The following is an 18,573-nucleotide window of genomic DNA, read 5'->3' as shown; positions in this document are numbered from 1 at the left end:
AACTGAGTTTGGTGGCCTCACTCCAGTTCCCCGTCAGCAAGTGTCCCCATCTCAAGCCATTGGCATTAGCTAATGCCCCGGTTGGGAATCTCAGCTGAGAAGCCAAGGAGCAAATGGAGACCGTGGGGACCGAGAGACCCTTTCTGCCGCTAGAGGTGACCACTTAAGGGCAAAGGCTGAGGGGACCTGGTGGGGGCTTAGGGGAAGTGTGATGTACTTGCTGTCTGGATAAACAGAGGAGTCCCGTCTCTAGAGCTGTCAGCCCGGGAGCTGTCAGCAGCCCTATAAAAAGTCAGAATAAATAATACAGAGATAAGCGCTCCCCCAGCCACAAGCAGAAAACGCAGAGCCGTTTGCCTGGCAGGAGCAAACCTGTGGGTGACGTCAGGTGTGGGGCAAAGGAAGTGCGGCTCCGGGCCCCCTCCCCCTTCGCTTGTGGTCTCGTGCCTCAGACCCCTAACGTTCTGCTGATGCCGCTTTCTCTTCTTTGCGGGTGGATGGCGCGTGGGAGCCTGCCGAGGCTCCTGGGTGCGGAGCGGGGGAGCGGGGCCGGGCGCAGCTGTCGAGCTGTGTCAGAGGAGAAGGAGGAGGAGGGGAAAGACGGGGGCGGGAGGCAGGGAGGGTTTCCCTCTCAAGCCGAGATGGGTACGTTTCATTTCCACTTCTGCTTCAGCTGCAGTCAGTCGACAGCCGCCGTGCGGCCCCTGGGGGGAACAGTGCCACTGGGATACGAGGTGGCCAGGCCAGGCCCCGGAGTGCCCTCCCGCCACACAGCACAGACATAGCAGCTTGGATCCTGACTGGTGCATCGCACGTGCAGGGGAGGAAGCCAACCCCCAGAGGGCTCCCAGCCCCTCGAAGGCGACGCCAGGGACGATGCTTGTTCTCGTGGTCGGCATCTGTGCGGTGCTGCTGACCTGCAGGCCAGTGCTGCTGCTCTCCCAGCTTGGTATGTATCTGGGCCGCGCGACACGCTCACAGCGCTCCTGAACACAAAGCTGGTGCGGCTTATGGCTGGCGGGGAGCGTCTGCTAGGCTTAGAGCCGCGCAAGCAGTGGCAGCGAGAAGGCAGGAAAGCCAAATGCCGGATCTGAAATGCCCAGGCAGCCAGCATCTGGGAAGAGACCCCGGGATAGAAACAAATGCAAATGTTTGGCGTGGATGCGGGGCCCCAATCCGGCCCCCATCACCACTCAGTTTGAAGGTAGAAGCCTGAGAATAGTGGAAGGGGAAACGAATAGTTGGAGGGAGCTGGGGGGGAAGGCAGTGGAATGGGTAGATGTATTATAATATTAAAAATTGGGTTTGGCAAAACTTTTTGGACCTTCCCCCTGCCCTCCAATCCCCCCTTCATTCAGGGCCTGATCTCTGAGGTTCGGGCCTTTAATCCATTGTTGTTCAGGGGATCTTCTGAAAATGGAATGTGGTGTGGTCTGGTACAGATCATGGGGCTGAGAGTCAGGACACCCAGGATTCTGTGCCTGCTTTGCCCCTGACTTGATGTGTGGCCAGGCCATGTCCTGTCTCTGTGCCCCGGGGGGGGGGGGGCATCAGTAAAAGGTGGTCAACGAGATGTACCCACATTTGTAAAGCACTCTGAGATCCGTAGGTGACAAGCCCAGACAAAATGCCATGGCTGGAAAAATGAAACAAAAATATGCGACTGTAAGTGACTGGCACCTTGTGCCATGGGAACAATAAAGACTCTGGCCTGAAAGTCATTGTCTGGCTTCAAGGCTGAGCTAAGGGGAAAAAAAATCAAATCAAAGGCATGTGAAAGCACAGAAATCATATCTGGCAGAGCCAAAATGAACTCCAGCTGTGACGAGTTCTTGAGCGGGTTCTAAATGTGGTAAAGTGAGTTCTGGAAATGAGCAATGTCTGGATTTTGTTTTAGAACTAGTAAAAAAAAAGCAGTGTCAGGTCATAAAGTCCTTTACCCGCTGCAGTCAGGGCAAACAGCTGCATTTTGTAAAAAAACCCAAACCCCAAACCTGTCTAATATTTTCCACGTCAAATAAAATCCAATCACGCAAATTAAACCATATTGACAAGTGCAAAACCCAGACAAACTCTTTTGCCTACTTAAAGAACAGGAGGACTTGTGGCACCTTAGAGACTAACACATTTATTTGAGCATAAGCTTTCGTGAGCTACAGCTCACTTCATCGGATGCATTCACTTATGCTCAAATAAATGTGTTAGTCTCTAAGGTGCCACAAGCCCTCCTTTTCTTTTTGCGAATACAGACTAACACGGCTGCTACTCTGAAATTTGCCTACTTATTAATTATTATTATTATATGTGTGGTACCGTAGCACTAGGAGCACCAGTCATGGACCAGTATCCCAGTGTGCTAAGTGCGGCATCCTCATCGAGCAAAAGGACAGCCCTTACCCCAAAGAGCCTACTATGGGAATCTGCAATGATTCCCCAGTTGTCTCTTCTCATCTGAATGTCCTCAGTCATTTATTCATAACCAGGGGATATGCCGTCTCACAACAGACCAATTGTCCTTCTAATTCCCTATCTCATAAGGAAGCCTCGTAACTTCTGTAAACTTCCTTGCCTGTCTGAAATGTCCATAGAAGCTGAGGGAAATGTGTGCGAGCATTCACGATTGGACCCAGGAGGTTTTGATCTTCTGTGTTTAATAAAAGGGATTTATGTGTTTATTAATCTCTGGAGCTTTCAAGGGGATTGTCAGCTCGGATCACTGGCTCTTGTAATCTGTGAGAGAAACGGCTTGTTACTACTTTTCCCTGGGAAATCGGAATGACCATTAATTTAATGTCTGTCTCTCAAGATGCGTTAGTAAGGGGCTCAAGTCAAAAATCTGTATTTAGATCTGGATTTCCAACACTGCTATCTAGCTGGGCTCAAGACCGGGTCTAACCTGGAGAGAGAGATTTATTGGGGAAAGCGCCCGAGAAGCTTATTATCAATAATTCATGATAATAATTGTGGGGCGGACTGTGAACCTCTTCCTCCCAATGAATCTAGCTCCATTGGCTTCAGTCAATGGAATTAAAGGCTTCCATTTTGGGTTTTATATATGAAGCCCTTCCCTCATCCAGTATTTTGCCAATGATGCTCATAAGCCATTAAATTACAATCATAAAATAGATCATGTCAAATGTTAAGTAGTGGCCGGGTTAAGAGGATTAACGTTAGTGTCCCTAGAGCATATGGCTGCAGCCCTGTACACTCCTGTAGCCGAAATACGAGCACTACCCACCAGTGTGCCCATCTGCAAGGCGGTGCCAATTCTGTTCTGGGCTCACTAGTGTTTATCAGCCAGGCGTCCGTGCACCAGTGCTTTGAAGAAGTTGTCCCAGCTTTTGAACAGTCTCTGGGAGGAACCCCTCTAATGTGCCAGACCCCCAAGGGGTCCCACTCTTTCTTCAGAGTTGGCCATACTGCCTCGCTGCTTCCTAGACTGAGCTACTCAGCTCCAGCACTCCTGTTTCACACCAGGAACTCTGCTGAGCAAGTCCAACTGAGACTCCAGGTCAGCACTGGTCCCCTCCTGAGGGACTAGTTCACCTCATCTTGTGTTTCCAGGGACACTCAAGCAGCGTAGGATTCATTAGTCACCTGGGACACAGCACTGGAAGTCCTTGGGTTAGTGCAAACAAATAGAGGTGAAAGCGTCGTCCATTCTGGTCAAGCCAGAGCAATTCCCCAGCCAAGCTGTTGTGAGTTCCATTTGCAGGCTCTGTCTCTGTCTGACTGCCTTAGTCAGTCCCAGGAGAGAGTGTAAAGCTGCCGGCCGTGACTCAAGAGCGTGCATATCAACCTCAGGGCAGACTGCCAGGAAGCAGGGCACAAACCCCAAACTGGCTGTGAGCTCTATACTTAGATTTCACCAACCAAATTGCCAAGTGTAAGCTCCTCAGGCATTGTAACAGCCTTAACATGGAATCACAGACGGTCCCCTTGCGTTCTCCGATCTGTCTCGCCACCCTGCCTTTGTGATGGATGGTCCTTTACACCAAGAATCACAGCAACATTCAGGTTACTTCCAGCCCCAAAGGACCAGTCACTTATCCCAGGTCAGTTGCACCTTAGATCTTACACCAAAGACAAGGCTTGTAGCCAATCCCATAATAAACTATGTACAGATTTATTAAGTATGTAAAGGAAACAGGAGAGTTATTTACAAGGTTAAAGCAGGCAAACATAGATACACAAATGAGTTATGATCTTAAGTTTCAAAAGGTAATAAAAGCAAGCTCTCTATGTCCTTTAGGGCTACCCCAGGCTAAGCACTGGGGATCTCTTGCTTGTGCCTAAAAACCTTGTCCCCTGGAGTCCAAGCAGTATGGACATAGTTAGTTCCTTCTCTTTGGGGTTTTTATCTCCCTCCTGCCATGTGCTCAGGGCTGCAAACTCAGCTGATGGGAGGAATTCCCTTGCATGACTCCTTGCCATGCAGGGTGTGGGGGGAAGAGCAGGACAACTGAGTCTTTTGTCCTTTTTAATGATAATAGTTGGGCAGGGCATAACACCTTCTGTTAGAGATCAGCACTTTATACTAGTTCATGTCTCTTTCCTGTCTGGTGATTTACACAGCCACAGAGGCTCACAATACAAATATTGCCATACACTATGGGATACAGATGTTATAAGTGAGGTTAATGTAGGCAGCACCTTACCAGCATTCAATAAAGTCTAAATGCATTCTTAGAATTCTTACACCTATTTTAACCATATTAACACACAGGGGAGCCAGCCTGGCTCCAGCTCTGTATCTCTCAGGCATGGGGATCTGGCATGAGCTAGCACCTGGTCTGCCAGCGTCACAGAGAGCCAGAAACCAGTGCTGTATTCCCTGCTAGTCACCTCTTAGCCCTTTGTTCTCCAGGCCAGGCCATGCTGAGTTCGCAGCCCTCATGCACGGATGCCCAGCCGATAAACACTAGTGAGCCAAGACCAGAATGGGCACCTCCTTGCAGATGGGCACACGGGTGGGTATCGCTCGTATTTAGGCAACAGGAGCGTCTGGGTCATTGATTGCTGGGTGTAAGTATTTGGCCCATTGGGGTTTTCCATTGTCTTCTCGCATTTTCCATTGATATGATTTGGCCTCGGCCAGTTCTTTTAATGAGCCATGCAGTTTGTTCAGACAGCTCGGTGACACCTATGTCTCTTAGTCTGTCCTGACAGCCAACTTAATTCTTTCCCCTTTGCTGGGTAGGTTTTTAAGGCCTGGCTTGACAAAGCCTTGGCTGGGATGATTTAGTTGGTGTTGGTCCTGCTTTGAGCAGGGGATTGGACTAGGTGACCTCCTGAGGTCTCTTCCAACCCTAATATTCTATGATTCTATGAGTCTATGAATGCAAAACATAGGGGGAAACCGAGGCACACATAGGCTTCATGTTACAAAAAATTCCCACTTTGTCACAGGGGAGCTCCCACAGGGATGGAGCATTTCCTTGCTAGGCAATGAGTTCAAGTCACAGGCTGGTCATTGTCTGCCAGCAGCTGGGTGGCCTCAGGGAAAGGAGCTGGTGGTCTCAATCCAGGGCCTAGCGGGCACGTCTGACACGGTTGCTGGCAGTCTCAGTGGAGTGGCTGAGGACTGTAGTTTCCCTGGTGGCTCTTGCTCTGATCCCACGGGGTGATCCCTCCAGGGCTGAGGCACATTAGACGGATTATTAATGATTGCAGGGGACGGGGGCAGATGGGGACAGTTAACACATACAACCGCATTTGCTCCAACCCCTCAGACAGAGACAAACACCTACAAGATCTCTGTCAAGCTTTCTTACAACTACAATACCCACCTGCAGAAGTAAAGAAACAGATTGATAGAGCCAGAAGAGTTCCCAGAAGTTACCTACTACAGGACAGGCCTAACAAAGAAAATAACAGAACGCCACTAGCCGTCACCTTCAGCCCCCAACTAAAACCCCTCCAACGCATTATTAAGGATCTACAACCTATCCTAACGGATGACCCAACACTCTCACAAGTCTTGGGAGACAGGCCAGTCCTTGCCTACAGACAGCCCCGCAACCTGAAGCAAATACTCACCAACAACCACATACCACACAACAGAACCACTAACCCAGGAACTTATCCTTGCAACAAAGCCCGTTGCCAATTGTGCCCACATATCTATTCAGGGGACACCATCACAGGGCCTAATAACATCAGCCACACTATCAGAGGCTCGTTCACCTGCACATCCACCAATGTGATCTATGCCATCATGTGCCAGCAATGCCCCTCTGCCATGTACATTGGTCAAACTGGACAGTCTCTACGTAAAAAAATAAATGGACACAAATCAGATGTCAAGAATTATAACATTCATAAACCAGTCGGAGAACACTTCAATCTCTCTGGTCACGCAATCACAGACATGAAGGTCGCTATCTTAAAACAAAAAAACTTCAAATCCAGACTCCAGCGAGAAACTGCTGAATTGGAATTCATTTGCAAATTGGATACTATTAATTTAGGCTTAAATAGAGACTGGGAGTGGCTAAGTCATTATGCAAGGTAGCCTATTTCCTCTTGTTTTTTCCTAACCCCCCCCCCCCCCCAGATGTTCTGGTTTAACTTGGATTTAAACCTGGAGAATGGTCAGTTTAGATGAGCTATTACCAGCAGGAGAGTGAGTTTGTGTGTGTATGGGGGTGGGGGGGATGTGAGAAAACCTTGATCTATGCAGGAAATAGCCCGACTTGATTATGTAAAGAGTTGTCACTTTGGATGGGCTAGCACCAGCAGGAGAGTGAATTTGTGTGGGGGGGTGGAGGGTGAGAAAACCTGGATTTGTGCTGGAAATGGCCCACCTGTTGATCACTTTAGATAAGCTATTACCAGCAGGACAGTGGGGTGGGAGGAGGTATTGTTTCATGATTTCTGTGTGTATATAGAAAAGGAGTACTTGTGGCACCTTAGAGACTAACCAATTTATTCACGAAAGCTCATGCTCAAATAAATTGGTTAGTCTCTAAGGTGCCACAAGTACTCCTTTTCTTTTTGCGAATACAGACTAACACGGCTGTTCCTCTGAAACCTGTGTGTATATAAAGTCTGCTGCAGTTTCCACGGTAAACATCTGATGAAGTGAGCTGTAGCTCACGAAAGCTCATGCTCAAATAAATTGGTTAGTCTCTAAGGTGCCACAAGTACTCCTTTTCTTTTTGCGAATACGGACTAACACGGCTGTTCCTCTGAAACTTTATTTAAAATGATATTTTAAAGTGATCATGATGATTACGATTGGTGTCGCTGTGGTTGCAGTAGTGCTTAGAAACACGCAGTCAGAGAGCCGTCCCCCTTCTGCTAGGACCTACGCAAATATTCAGTGTAAAGACAGCTCCTGCCCCAGACACTTACTTCACTGCTGAGGCTAAGGCAAGAAGCAGTGGGTGGGTGGGTGAGGCAAGAAAGGTGACAATAATGGGTACAGGCCAAGATTTGGGGCAAGGGAGGGGCCAGTGCACCTTTAAGGAGCAGGGCCAGTGCATCTGTGCTGGGCCAGCTGGCCCCAGTGGGCTATAAGAGGAGGCCCCTGGGGCCCCTGGGTGAATCAGGGCACAGAGTCAGTCTGGAAAGGGGGAAGAGAGAGAACAGATGTGGGGTACTCACTGGGAATAGGGAGAGAGGCCAGAAGCAGGAAGATCCTTGGGAGTGACTACTAGAGTCCCCTGGGACTGGAGCGTGCAAGAGAGACCGGATGAGACAGAGGCTGCAGAAGAAGGGCTGGAGATGGGAGCTGCCAGAGGTGGCGGGTTTGGGACCTGGGAGAAGGCAGAAGAGCAGCGGAGGAGCTGACTGTTGCTATCTCCAGGGCTAGAGCGCTGGACCCCAAGGAACTGGGAGAGGGTAGGGGGGGTGGGGGGTGTGTGTGACGGATGCTCGGCTGTGTGTGTGGGGGTGGTTCCCGCTGAGAAGAGCAGGGTTGCACTCTAATTAGAAGGACTGGGGTGGCTGTCCCGGGCCAGAGGAAAAGACAAGGACTTACAGAGAGTCCGGGCATGGTCCAAGGTGCTGGGCTGTGTTAGGTGGGCATGGAGGGATGAGATGTCTTGAGTTTTAAAGATGGCTTACACTGTGTATTGGAAATAGATAGTGATTGGGACTTGGGGTTATGGACTTATTTGCATCATGTTTTCTTAATGAACTGTCCCCAAGGAGGGATATTATTGAAGCAAGAGAGCCTGGCGTAGAACCCATGGGTTACCAGAGGGGGGAACTGAGGCATGTATGCCTGACATGCTGTGGCCTGCCGCATGGGAATTCTCTGGGTCGGCCTGTTCAGTACTTGAAGATCAGGTCCCTTGCGGTGTCTAGTTGGGCGCTTAAAATAACTATTCATTTTGGAAAGCCTTGGCCCTCGGGGGTCTCTGTGTATGATCTAGAGTCCACTGTCTCCCTCTTTGCACCCTTGAATCATCACTTACCACAGTCCTGCGGTGATGCCATAGGCCATTCTCTACCCTCAGTCGTTGGCCCAGTCCACGCAGCTGACGTCAACGGGAGTTCCATAGGCCGAGCACAGGTACGATATGACCCAGAATTCGGAGCTTAGGGCATCAGTCTGTTGCTACAGAGTTGATTGTGTTATTACCCCTTCAACACCCGGCGGAGAGAAGAGGTGACAGAGAGCGACAAATGAGGCATCACGCGTACCTTTCCAACTAGCCATGTGGGCTTCTCAGGGTAGGCAGGGTAGCTTCACGCACCCTGACTGGAATCAGGTACACAATCAGTTATGCCCCCACCCCACCCTGTAAATCAACTCTGCGTCAGTTTCACCTGCTGGCTTTCAGAGGCAAAATCAGCCACAGAAAGGATGACTAACATGGTATAAAAATAGATCCTAATTTTCATATGAAACAGCTGGAAGTTCCTCTGCGGTCAAGTGGGTGCAACCGAGAGCTGAATTTGGCCCCGTATAAACATTTAATAGAACAGTTATTACCAATGATTAAACGTTAGCTAGTTATTTAGCACCAATACCAGACCCTTTGTTGTCAAGATCCCATTGATTTCAATGGAGTTAGGCCAGCAGGGCTTTGTATTCAGTGCCGTGTGGCACATACAGATAAAGAGCTTCCGCTTGAGAAGGTAGACACAACAAACAGTTAATACATATCTTTTAATTCCGGCAAAAATCTGCAAAAGTGACTAGAGATTTTGAAGACCTGGCTTGAGACACCCAAGTGTGCCCCACTCATTGGGAACTCCGCAGTACATAGAGCTCTCCGGGAGATTTCCAAACCCTCAGTGCCCAGAGGTTTTCAGAACAGCCAGCTGCCAATGAGGCAGGGGAAGGTGAAGCTCTTGTAAATTTCCTAGACTCTGGGTGGGCCCCATATTGCTGACGAACAAGGAAAAGAACCAATGCTAAATGTTTTAGCTTTAAATTCTGGTCGCTGCTCTGCATACATACCATGGAGGAGACAGAGCATTAATCACCACTTAGACTCATGACACCTTTTTGTCTGACAATAATGAGTCAGTAATAAATTAACCAATTAATTACAGATGTGCAGCACTTTTCATCTTCCCCTGGCTTTACAACACTCTTCTATCAGTTGCTCTCAAAGCACTTTAAAAAAGAGGGATCGTTAGTCCCATTTTATAGAGGGGGAAACTGAGGCAAGTGACTTGTCCAAGGTCACCCAACTTGCCAGTGACTGATCCAGGAATGTAACCCAGCTCTTCTGAGTCCCAGTCTAGTGCTCTACCCACTGCATCACACTGCCTCTCTGTGCACCTTTGAGGTAGGAGGCTCAGGCATAGACTGAGAATGCAGCATCCCTCACAAGGACTGCACAGAGCTTCCCAATGCCTGTGAGACAGCCACAACAGGGACAGGGGTTGAATTTCGTTTTGTCTAAGGGGAGCAATGTTTGCTGCGCTGACGCATACCCATGGTTAACCATTTCTCAGGCTGTCAGCACATACATTGCGGCTGGATCCTCCCTCTGCTTTTAGTGGTGGGGGGATTGGGAAAGGCCAAAGATCCAAACACTCCAGGCTAGGGACTGCCTTTGTTCTACTCATTCATACAGCACCTTGTACGATAGGGCCCTGATCTTTGACTGAAGCCTCTAGGTGCTACCACCCTATCAATAATAACCATTGTCTGTTCTGTGTTTGTAGAGCACCCAGCGCAGGGGGGTCCTGATGCAGCACGAGGGCTGCTGGGTGCGCTGGTAATTCAAAGAATAAATAAATAATAATGGTTTGTGCAATGTGCCTGCGAGGCCCATCAGTGTATCGGCTCCTGCTGATCACGGTGTCCTGTTCTTTGTGTCTTTCCTTTCTCAGAAACAGTGACGTTTTCTCCGGAGAAGCTATCCTTGCCTGTGGGCGACACAGCCAGCTTCTTCTGCAATATTACCACGGCGAACTTCCCTCAGTTTGATTATAGTTTAAACTGGTACAAAAAGATCAATTCCACTTACACACAAAAAATTGCTGAGTTTAATGGGAATGCAAATAAATTCCCGAAGGAGAAATTCACCCTTATCAACCATACCTCGTCTGTTGAGATAAGGATTCTGCACCTAACTGAGAATGACAGTGGCAAGTACTACTGCGGGCTGATCGCTTTCTCCTCGCCCAGTAAAGTGGTGGAAAGCAACGTGTCCCAGCTCATAGTTACAGGTTTGTTTCAAAGATAGTATAACGAGCAAGCCTGTATGCGTGTCTACCGCAGCCCTCTGCTGGAGGGGCTCAGAGCAGCCCAGCTGTGTGCCAGAGACCCTGCGTTAGTGGTAGGGGCTTGTGCTTTTGGAGCGGGAGAGGCTGAGCTCTGTCCTCCGTGCTGCGGGGAAGTTCCAGGCGTCCATGCGACGCAGTGAGGCTGAAGATTTGCTACAATGCTCTGGCTTTGGCTGTGGGCTGAGTGATATTTCCAGTCCAGAATTCCCCCCACCCCGTGATGCCCTAACGAGCTCGGTTAGAATGTGCAGTTCCCAGCTGCTCAAATCAATCAGCATCTCTGGCTGTGGAGTTCGTGTCTGCTGGTGGTCAGCCAGAGCCTTCGCTTGCTGCTCTGCAGGGTGTATGTCGGGGCTCCTCTTTCCAACCAATATATTAGGGTAGCACCCAAAGGCACCACTCCGGGACCACGGACCCCAGGGTTAGACACTGTTACGTGTGATTTCCTGGCCAGAGTGAAAGTAGTAATGGTCTCTGGTGTGATGTTAACAAACCACACGGCCACATTTCCAGCAGCTGACCTGAATCGAGGCCAGATCTGTGCTGGGGCAGGCCCCACTGGGCTCACTGCGGGTAACTGAAAGCAAGTTGGTGGGGGGAGAGCTTGACCCACATCAAGCACCCGGTGCACAGTTGTGATACTTCAGAAATAATAAACCGTGGCATTTTACCTGGCAGCAGTCACTCGGCCATGGATATTTTCTTATTTTACTGTCCCAGCCCAGCTAATTATCTGGTGCCACTGAAAGGACCTCTCACCCATGGCCACATGCTTCCTGACACCACAGTCAACAGGGAGGTGGAAGCCCAAGTCCATAAGCATCTCTTGCCCTTCCACTAAAGCCCAGCTCCTTTACGTTGCATGTTTTAGATGCTGAAGGCTCACGTCCCTGACAACCCTGTTGTCTGTATTTATGCAGCTGTCGCGTATTAGAAAAGGGTGCTGCAGGTGGAGTTTGAACTCCTGTAGATCTAAGATGCATGGGACGAGCAGGGACTATTATTATTATTATTATCTTTTATGGAAGCACCAGTGAGGCCCCATCATGGGCCAGGACCCCATGGTGCTAGGCGCTGTACAGACACAGATCAAAAAGCCGATCCCTGCCCCACAGAGCTCACAGTGTAACATAGGTGCTGGAACTAGGGATGCGCGGGGGGTGTGCAGCCCCACCACATCCCCTGGCTTGAAGTGGTTTCCATTATATCCAGGGCTTACAGTTTGGTTCAATGGCTCTCAGCACCCCCGCTATACAAAATGTTCCAGCACCCCTGACATGTCAGAGTGCAATACTTGCCCTTTAGAGCTGGATGAAACTTTTCAATCCCATTTTTTGGGGTCAAAAGTGGCCTTTTTAGAAAGGAAAAATGTTGTGAAAAACCGTTTTTGGTGATGGTTTTGATCGAAGACATAGAAACGGTCATTGAAATGGCTATCGGCATTCTTTTGTTTGCCAAACACAGGAGGGAGGGGGCTTTTATGCTCACCAAAAGCACGTTTGTCAGTAAACAACATCGACCACTTCAGGAATCTTTTTGATTTGAAAATGTCATGAAAGTTTTTGAAAAAAAAAAAAAAAGAGAGAAAAGGGGCCATTTGCAGCCTGTGAAATGGAAATATTTCAATTTGTTTTGTGAATTAAATTGCCCCCCCCCCCACCAATCTAGCAGCTCTAATTGCCTTAGTCCGTGTGACTATGTGTCTAACACGGCTGTTCCTCTGAAACCTGTCAAGTGACTCTGACAGCCTCCTACTTACACAGAGCTAATGGGATTACACCTGTATCTCCCAGGTCCCTCAATGGCTATTAGTTAAGAGGGTCAGGGATACAACCCCATGCTCTGGGTGTCCTAAGCCTCTGACTGCCAGAAACTGGACAACAGGGGATGGATCACTTGATAATTGCCCTGTTCTGTTCATTTCCTCTGAAGCACCTGGCATTGGCCATGGTCAGAACACAGGATACTGGGCTAGATGGACCATTGGTCTGACCCACTATGGCCGTTCTTATGTTCTTATCTCAGCTGATACAGATGTGTGCTGGGTGCAAAGGTTCTGGGTTTGGCTGCTAATATTGATGGATGGTGCCTGTACATATGTGGCCACCAGTTCGTTACACAGTCTTACACTGGGCCAGAGCCTCTTCCAGCTGACCCTATTACCCAGAACCGCCGAATCGAATGGAGGCAGGGGGGCACGGGGTTACTTTGAGTACAAATGTTTCATCTTGCCTTTGTTTTGATCAAATGAAATAGAAGCTGGAGCTAAGCAGGGGCCTGGACTGATTGGGTGGCACTAGGAAGATCTAGGAAGACAGGGCTGGAAGAGACACTCTGGGTCATTGAGTCCATTCCCCGGCTGTCACGGCAGTCCCGTCATACGACCCCACGGTGTGACGACAGCACCAGTGCTAGGTCTGACAAACGGTGTGAAATTCACCTTTGTCCAGCGGGCTGGTGCAAGCCGGGAACACCAGTTAAGTCCTGCTTATGCCACAGGTTGAAACTCAATGGGTGTAGGGCTCCCTTAAGAGCTGTGAACTCCAGCCATGCGGTGCAAATGACAGATCAGTGGCGCTGAGGCTGGGCCATGGCCCCTCTGTGAGGAGGCAGAGGGGGCGGCTTGTCGTGCTGGAGGAGAGGACTTGGTTTGCTTTGTATTTCACAGAGACTGCAGTGGTTCTCCTTTTTTATTTGCAATTCCCTAGAAGGAGGGCCCACCACCATTCCCAACGTGACCGAGGACAACCAGGCGGGCGACTTTAAAGTGCCAGTCATCATTGGCGTGAGCATCGCTGCGGCCATGCTGCTGGGGCCGATCACCTATGTGCTCTTCATCACCACGCGCCGGACGGGAGGTGCGTCGTGGCAGGGCGAGCGCGGCCCCGGCAGTCTGCTGCCCTTCCCAGCCGGTGCCTCTGCTGGGGGAAAGCCAGGGCTAGCTGGAGAAAAAAGGGTGCGGGACAGGAGGGGTGCTTAGGGACTGTGGTGAGCAGAGGCTTGTATAGACGGACCCGACAGGGCCACTGTGGATGGGAGGGCTAGCTCAGCCATTCTGCCTCCATCCCGAGAGGTGCTGAGTGCCGTGGAGCTTGGTGGGCTGAACGCTGAGGCCCTTCTGGGGTGTTAACGTGGGCAAAATTCCCCTTGGCTTCACTGGGAGTGGACAGTGCTCAGCGCCTCCCAGGATTGGGCCCCAACTCTCTGACATTCCCCCAACCCCGCATTAGACTGGCTCAGCCCATGGTAGGGCCAGTGTGGGGGACGGGACAAGGAGCCTACCCCCTGCCTGGAGCCCCTGTGTAAAGGGCAGCTAGCCCCCAGCCCTGCAGGCATGTGGCTGGCTCCCTGTCTGGGTTGGGCAGGGCTGTGGCCTGTGGAGCTGGCTCTGTGGTCCCAAGGGAAGGCGTGGTGGGTGCCCTTCCACGGGAGTGGGGTTGTGCCTCCCAGAGCTCTCCTCCACGCTGCCCCTTCCTCAGGCCTGGGCCTTAGTGAGCCCACAGTGGGCAGGGCTGTCTGAGTGCAGGGTCCCCAGCTGTTCAGCTTGTCTGGTCCGTCGGCCCCACAGCCACTCAGTGCAGCGCTCTGTCCCCGTCCAGCGGCGGCTGGACTCGATGAGCCTGCTGCAGCCTCGGCTAGCAGAGCTGGGGCGCATTGATTGTGTATCCATCGGCTGGTCTCTCCACTAGGCAGGCTGAACGTTGGCTGCTGGCTACCAGAAACTGAGGGCGCAGCGTGGCCAGGGAGACGCCCGGCGGCTGCCCAGAGACCTGTGAGGAGATTCCAGCCCACCAGTCCCAGCAGGGCTCTTCAGCCTTGATACCTGGGCTAGTGGCTTGGATCTAGGAGCTCAGCTCCTCACACATGCTCATGGCATAAGAACCTGAACAGAGCAGAATAGGGTCTGGCCCTAGTGATCAATTGCTCATGATCAGGGCGTTAGAGTAGACAAACAGGGCACGATTCTCTGCACAATGGGTCTCTGCTCCAGAATGCTGGGCCCAGCCCTGCAGTTCGTGCGCTGGTGACTCTCCTGCTGGCTTTCAGGGGAGCCTAGGGGACGTATGTCTGGATTGGTGGATGCCGGCACACCCTCCAGTGGGATCTTGCACAGGGAAGGGGCTGGTGTGGGGTGGAGTCTGTGCAGCCCCAGAGTCGTTTGCAGGGAGCTGTAATGCTGCGGGAAGCTGAGCTAAGTCTGACGCCCACTCCCCCCTGTGATGTTCGCTGCAGCCCAGCTCCTGTGCATGGTCTAACCAAATGTGTTACTTTGCAGGGCAGCAGAAACCACATCGTGAAAACGCACTCTTGGTAAGTTCCCTGTCACTCACGTGCGGCTGCACTGCTGTGGAGTGTCGCCGGGCGGGAAAGAACCTGGACTTGCCAGGTCTTTAGTAGCAAGTGCCCAGATTTACGCCAGGACCCGCAGCCAAAACTGCACAATGCCATAGCTTCTCACCCGTCCCCACAGCCCAGTCCGAGTCCTTCAAGGGCCAGTGCAACCAGGCACCTTCCAGCAAATGAGGAGAAGCGAGAGAGAGAAAAGAAACAGAATGAAAGACTCTTAGATGCAGCCAAAGTACTTTGGTTTGCAGCCAATGTATCATTATTATCAATAATCATAATGGATTGACTATCTATTTATATGGCCCCTTTTATCTTCAAATAGCCCCCAGCGCTCTGAGCAGCAACACAAACACTTCTGATAAGGATTGCTAATGTGGTGTGTGTCGGTGTTCAGCAGCCCCATGGCACAGCGAAGAATATTGCATTGGAAATAGCCAGGGGGAGAATGCAATTCTCTGAGCTGCAGTTGGACTGGGACAATTGGATTAACGTCCCTCCTCTTGATAAAAGGGCCATGGGTGTGTGGACCTTGATTATATGTCAGCCCCCAAAGGTGGCACCCGCAGCTCACAGTGTGTCCGACTGCCATGCTGGGACACCTGGGCCAGCCTTGACGCAGAGAGGAGTGCTCCCTGCAAAATCACTAGCACCTCCTGTCCTTTGCAGACGTCCTGTCCAGTTACTAGCCAAGTCCAGTCCTCTGAGTTTGTGAGAGCTGATGGGATTACAGTGCAAGGTGCTTTGACTGCAGCCTTGCTGAGTTCATAGAGTTGGTTGCTCTCTAATAATGCCTTATAGTGAGAGACTAAAGAAGCTCAATCTATTTAGTTTATCCAAGAGGAGGTTAAGAGATAACTTGATCACAGTCTGTAAGTATCTACCCAGGGAAGAGATTGAATCTGGCAGAAAAAGGCATGACTGGAAGCTGAAGCTAGACCAATTCAGACTAGAAGCCTAGTGCATGTTTTTAATTCAGGGTCATTAACCACTGGAGCCACCTACCTGGGGAGGTGGTGGATTCTCCATCTTGTAGAATCTATACATCGAGGCTTTTAAAAAGGTACCCTCCTGCTCAAAGAGAAGTTCTGGGCTTGAGGCAGGAATTATTGGCTGAGGTCCTCTGGCTTGTGCTATATGGGAGGTCAGAATGGCCGGTCACTGTCGTCTGTTCTGGCCCTAAAAGGTCTGAATCTGTGGGAGCATGCCTGCGTGTGCCTGTGTGTGGGGTACATAGAGAAGCCAGGCATGTGTGGATGTGACTCTTCGTAAGCATGCCCCCTCTTGTTGTTGTGCAGAAGAAAGAACAGGTGACGACCTACACAGTGGATTATGGCGTGTTGGAATTCCAGCAGGAGGAGCACACAGAGGCTCCGGTGGAGAGTTACCCACCCGACAACACAGAGTATGCCGTCATCGTGTTCCCTGAAGAGAAGCCTGTCACCCCAGAAAGGGGGAAGAAAACGAAACACCAGAGGACCTGTCAAATCTGAGCCCAGCCCTGCTGATGGGTCAGGAGCCCGACCGTGCTTCTCCTTCTCCTTTGTCCTCTCTTTACAGCTTTCTCGGAGGCTTTCGGACAGGAAGGCCTGGCAGCAGCATCTGCACTATTTGTGCACGCTGCGCCCGGTTGTACGTCAGCCCCTGACTCTCCTTCTTCCCCGATTTGGACAGCCGCTCGGATGACTGACATTTTACGGCAGCCGTCATCGGGATCCTTCCCTCCTCCAGCAGGTCGCAAGCAATTGTTTGCTGCTAAGGAAGACATGCGGTCAGAACACGCTTCAGGGTCTGGACTAATGGACATGTGGTTCGAGCCCTGTGCTGCCGTGGCGGAGAGCCATGTTCAATCCCGGTCCTTGGTTTCTTGTACTGCAGGGGTGTATCGTGGAGGTGGCATGATCCAGCCCTGGGGGTGGGGGAGAAAGAGGTAGAGTCATGTGTCACTCAGCTGTTACCCTATTGGTCAGTGATGCTGGGCTCCAAAGAGAAGCCGTGCCAGTCCTCCTCGTTCATTAGGATGGTGGTGGCAAAGCTGGGTCTAAAGGATGGGAGAGGGTAAACCGGTGGAAAAGCGTGGGATCTTTAGGGCTGGAAGGTGGATGCAGGGGAACCTGCATGGAAGATGCTACCATAAACCGTTAGAGCCCAATTCTGCCTTGCTTATGGTCTAGGGATACAAGCTGCCACCTCACAGATAAACTAATGCTGACCTGCAGCTCTGATATTTCAGTCCTTGGGCTCCCCAGTCATGCCAAACGGAGCGCAAACCTGCCTCTTTTGACTTCCTGCTGGGTTTGACCCGACTAAGAAATCTTAACATTGGGAGAAATTCGTGAATGCATGCCACTGGCTGCAGTGTAAAAGGATACTATGAAACAGATTGCAGCTCTGATGGGTTCTCATCACCACAGGGGCTGCAGCACCCAGCTGAAGTCAGTGGGTCTTCTTGGGTGCAGCGGACTGGAGCAGGTTGCTCCTTCTGTATTGTACCGAGCTAGGGGCTTCTCCTAGCTTTGTGTGAGAAGCTGCGTTGCATGTAACTGTTTATTTAAAAAGACTAGTGGGAAATGTACTGTAATGTGTTTTTTCTTTTCTGTAGTTTTTGTCACATATTTGCACTTGAAATTTAAGAGCTCCGGGTGGATGGAGCTGGATTGGCACCAAATCAGGTAGAAATCTGACCAGTGCACGGGCAGAGGAGATGGCAAGAATGCCGAGTGATTCTAGTGAGGCACAGAGACTGTGAAACTCTTAGGAACGCCTTACTTCTTGACCAGCCCTGCCGGACTCAATGGGGCTGTTAGAACAGTAAGGTGTCACTCCTGGGGTTCACAGTCAACCTGGGGGCTTGATCCTGTTGAGTGGGTGCTTTGCCCTTAGCTTCGGCTACAGGGAGATCAGGACCCAGGAATTTACACTGAAGTGGTTGAAGGTCTTTGTGAATAAAAAGAAGCTTTAACTTTACCTTCAGTTTTGTTCCTTGCTTCTGGACTAATATGAGGTGAGGAAAAGGCTGGAGATTGGGCTGGGGCTGTCTTTTTGTCCTGTGTCTGTACAGCACTTAGGGCAAGGGAGTCCGCAAAAAGGGCACAGAAACCAACACTGGAAGACAAAAGACATACCAAGGAACGGACATGCCTGTGATCTAAACTGACTACACATCGCTAGGAACAGGGGCGGCAGGTTTGTATAATTTTTGGTGATGCCCAGAATGGTCCAAGTCCCGCCCTGCTCCCTCCACAGCTGCCCAAGGCTCTGGGAGGGAGTTTGGATGCGGAAGGGGGTTTGGGGTGCAGGCTCTGGGACGAAGTGTGGGTGTGGGAGGGGTTCGGGCTCTGGGATGGAGTTTGGGTGTTGGGTGCAGGCTCTGGGCTGGGGCAGGGATGAGGAGTTTGGAGTGCAGCAGGAAGGCTGCCCTGGGGCTGGGGCAGGGGGCCAGAGAGGAGAACTCCCCTCAGTCCTCTCCCTGCCAGCAGCAGCAAGCTCTGGAGGAGAGGGGGGTAGGGGGCCCCCTCCCCAGCATGACACTCA

General features: G+C 50.9%; 1 protein-coding gene across 1 annotated transcript; it reads left to right on the top strand.

The window, feature by feature from the left end:
- Nucleotides 1-497: 497 nt before the first annotated feature.
- On the top strand, nt 498-17,963 carry PDCD1 (programmed cell death 1). Its single transcript, XM_078854328.1, has 6 exons — nt 498-645; nt 821-949; nt 10,300-10,638; nt 13,404-13,553; nt 14,972-15,006; nt 16,338-17,963. Exons 1-6 carry the CDS (start codon nt 498-500, stop codon nt 16,530-16,532), a joined length of 996 nt encoding a protein of 331 aa, XP_078710454.1. The 3' UTR covers nt 16,533-17,963.
- The last annotated feature ends 610 nt before the right edge of the window (nt 17,964-18,573 follow it).

The sequence above is a fragment of the Lepidochelys kempii genome, chromosome 9, assembly GCF_965140285.1.
Source record: "Lepidochelys kempii isolate rLepKem1 chromosome 9, rLepKem1.hap1, whole genome shotgun sequence".
Classification (NCBI taxonomy): domain Eukaryota; kingdom Metazoa; phylum Chordata; order Testudines; family Cheloniidae; genus Lepidochelys; species Lepidochelys kempii.
Note: the sequence above shows the minus strand (reverse complement) of the source record. Positions and strands in the feature narration are given on the sequence as shown.

Coding starts and splice junctions, on each gene's coding strand:
- PDCD1 (XM_078854328.1), top strand. CDS start 498: ATGGCGCGTGGGAGCCTGCCGAGGCTCCTGGGTGCGGAGCGGGGGAGC. Junction 950..10,299: donor GCTGCTGCTCTCCCAGCTTG/GTATGTATCTGG, acceptor TTCCTTTCTCAG/AAACAGTGACGTTTTCTCCG. Junction 10,639..13,403: donor GTCCCAGCTCATAGTTACAG/GTTTGTTTCAAA, acceptor GCAATTCCCTAG/AAGGAGGGCCCACCACCATT.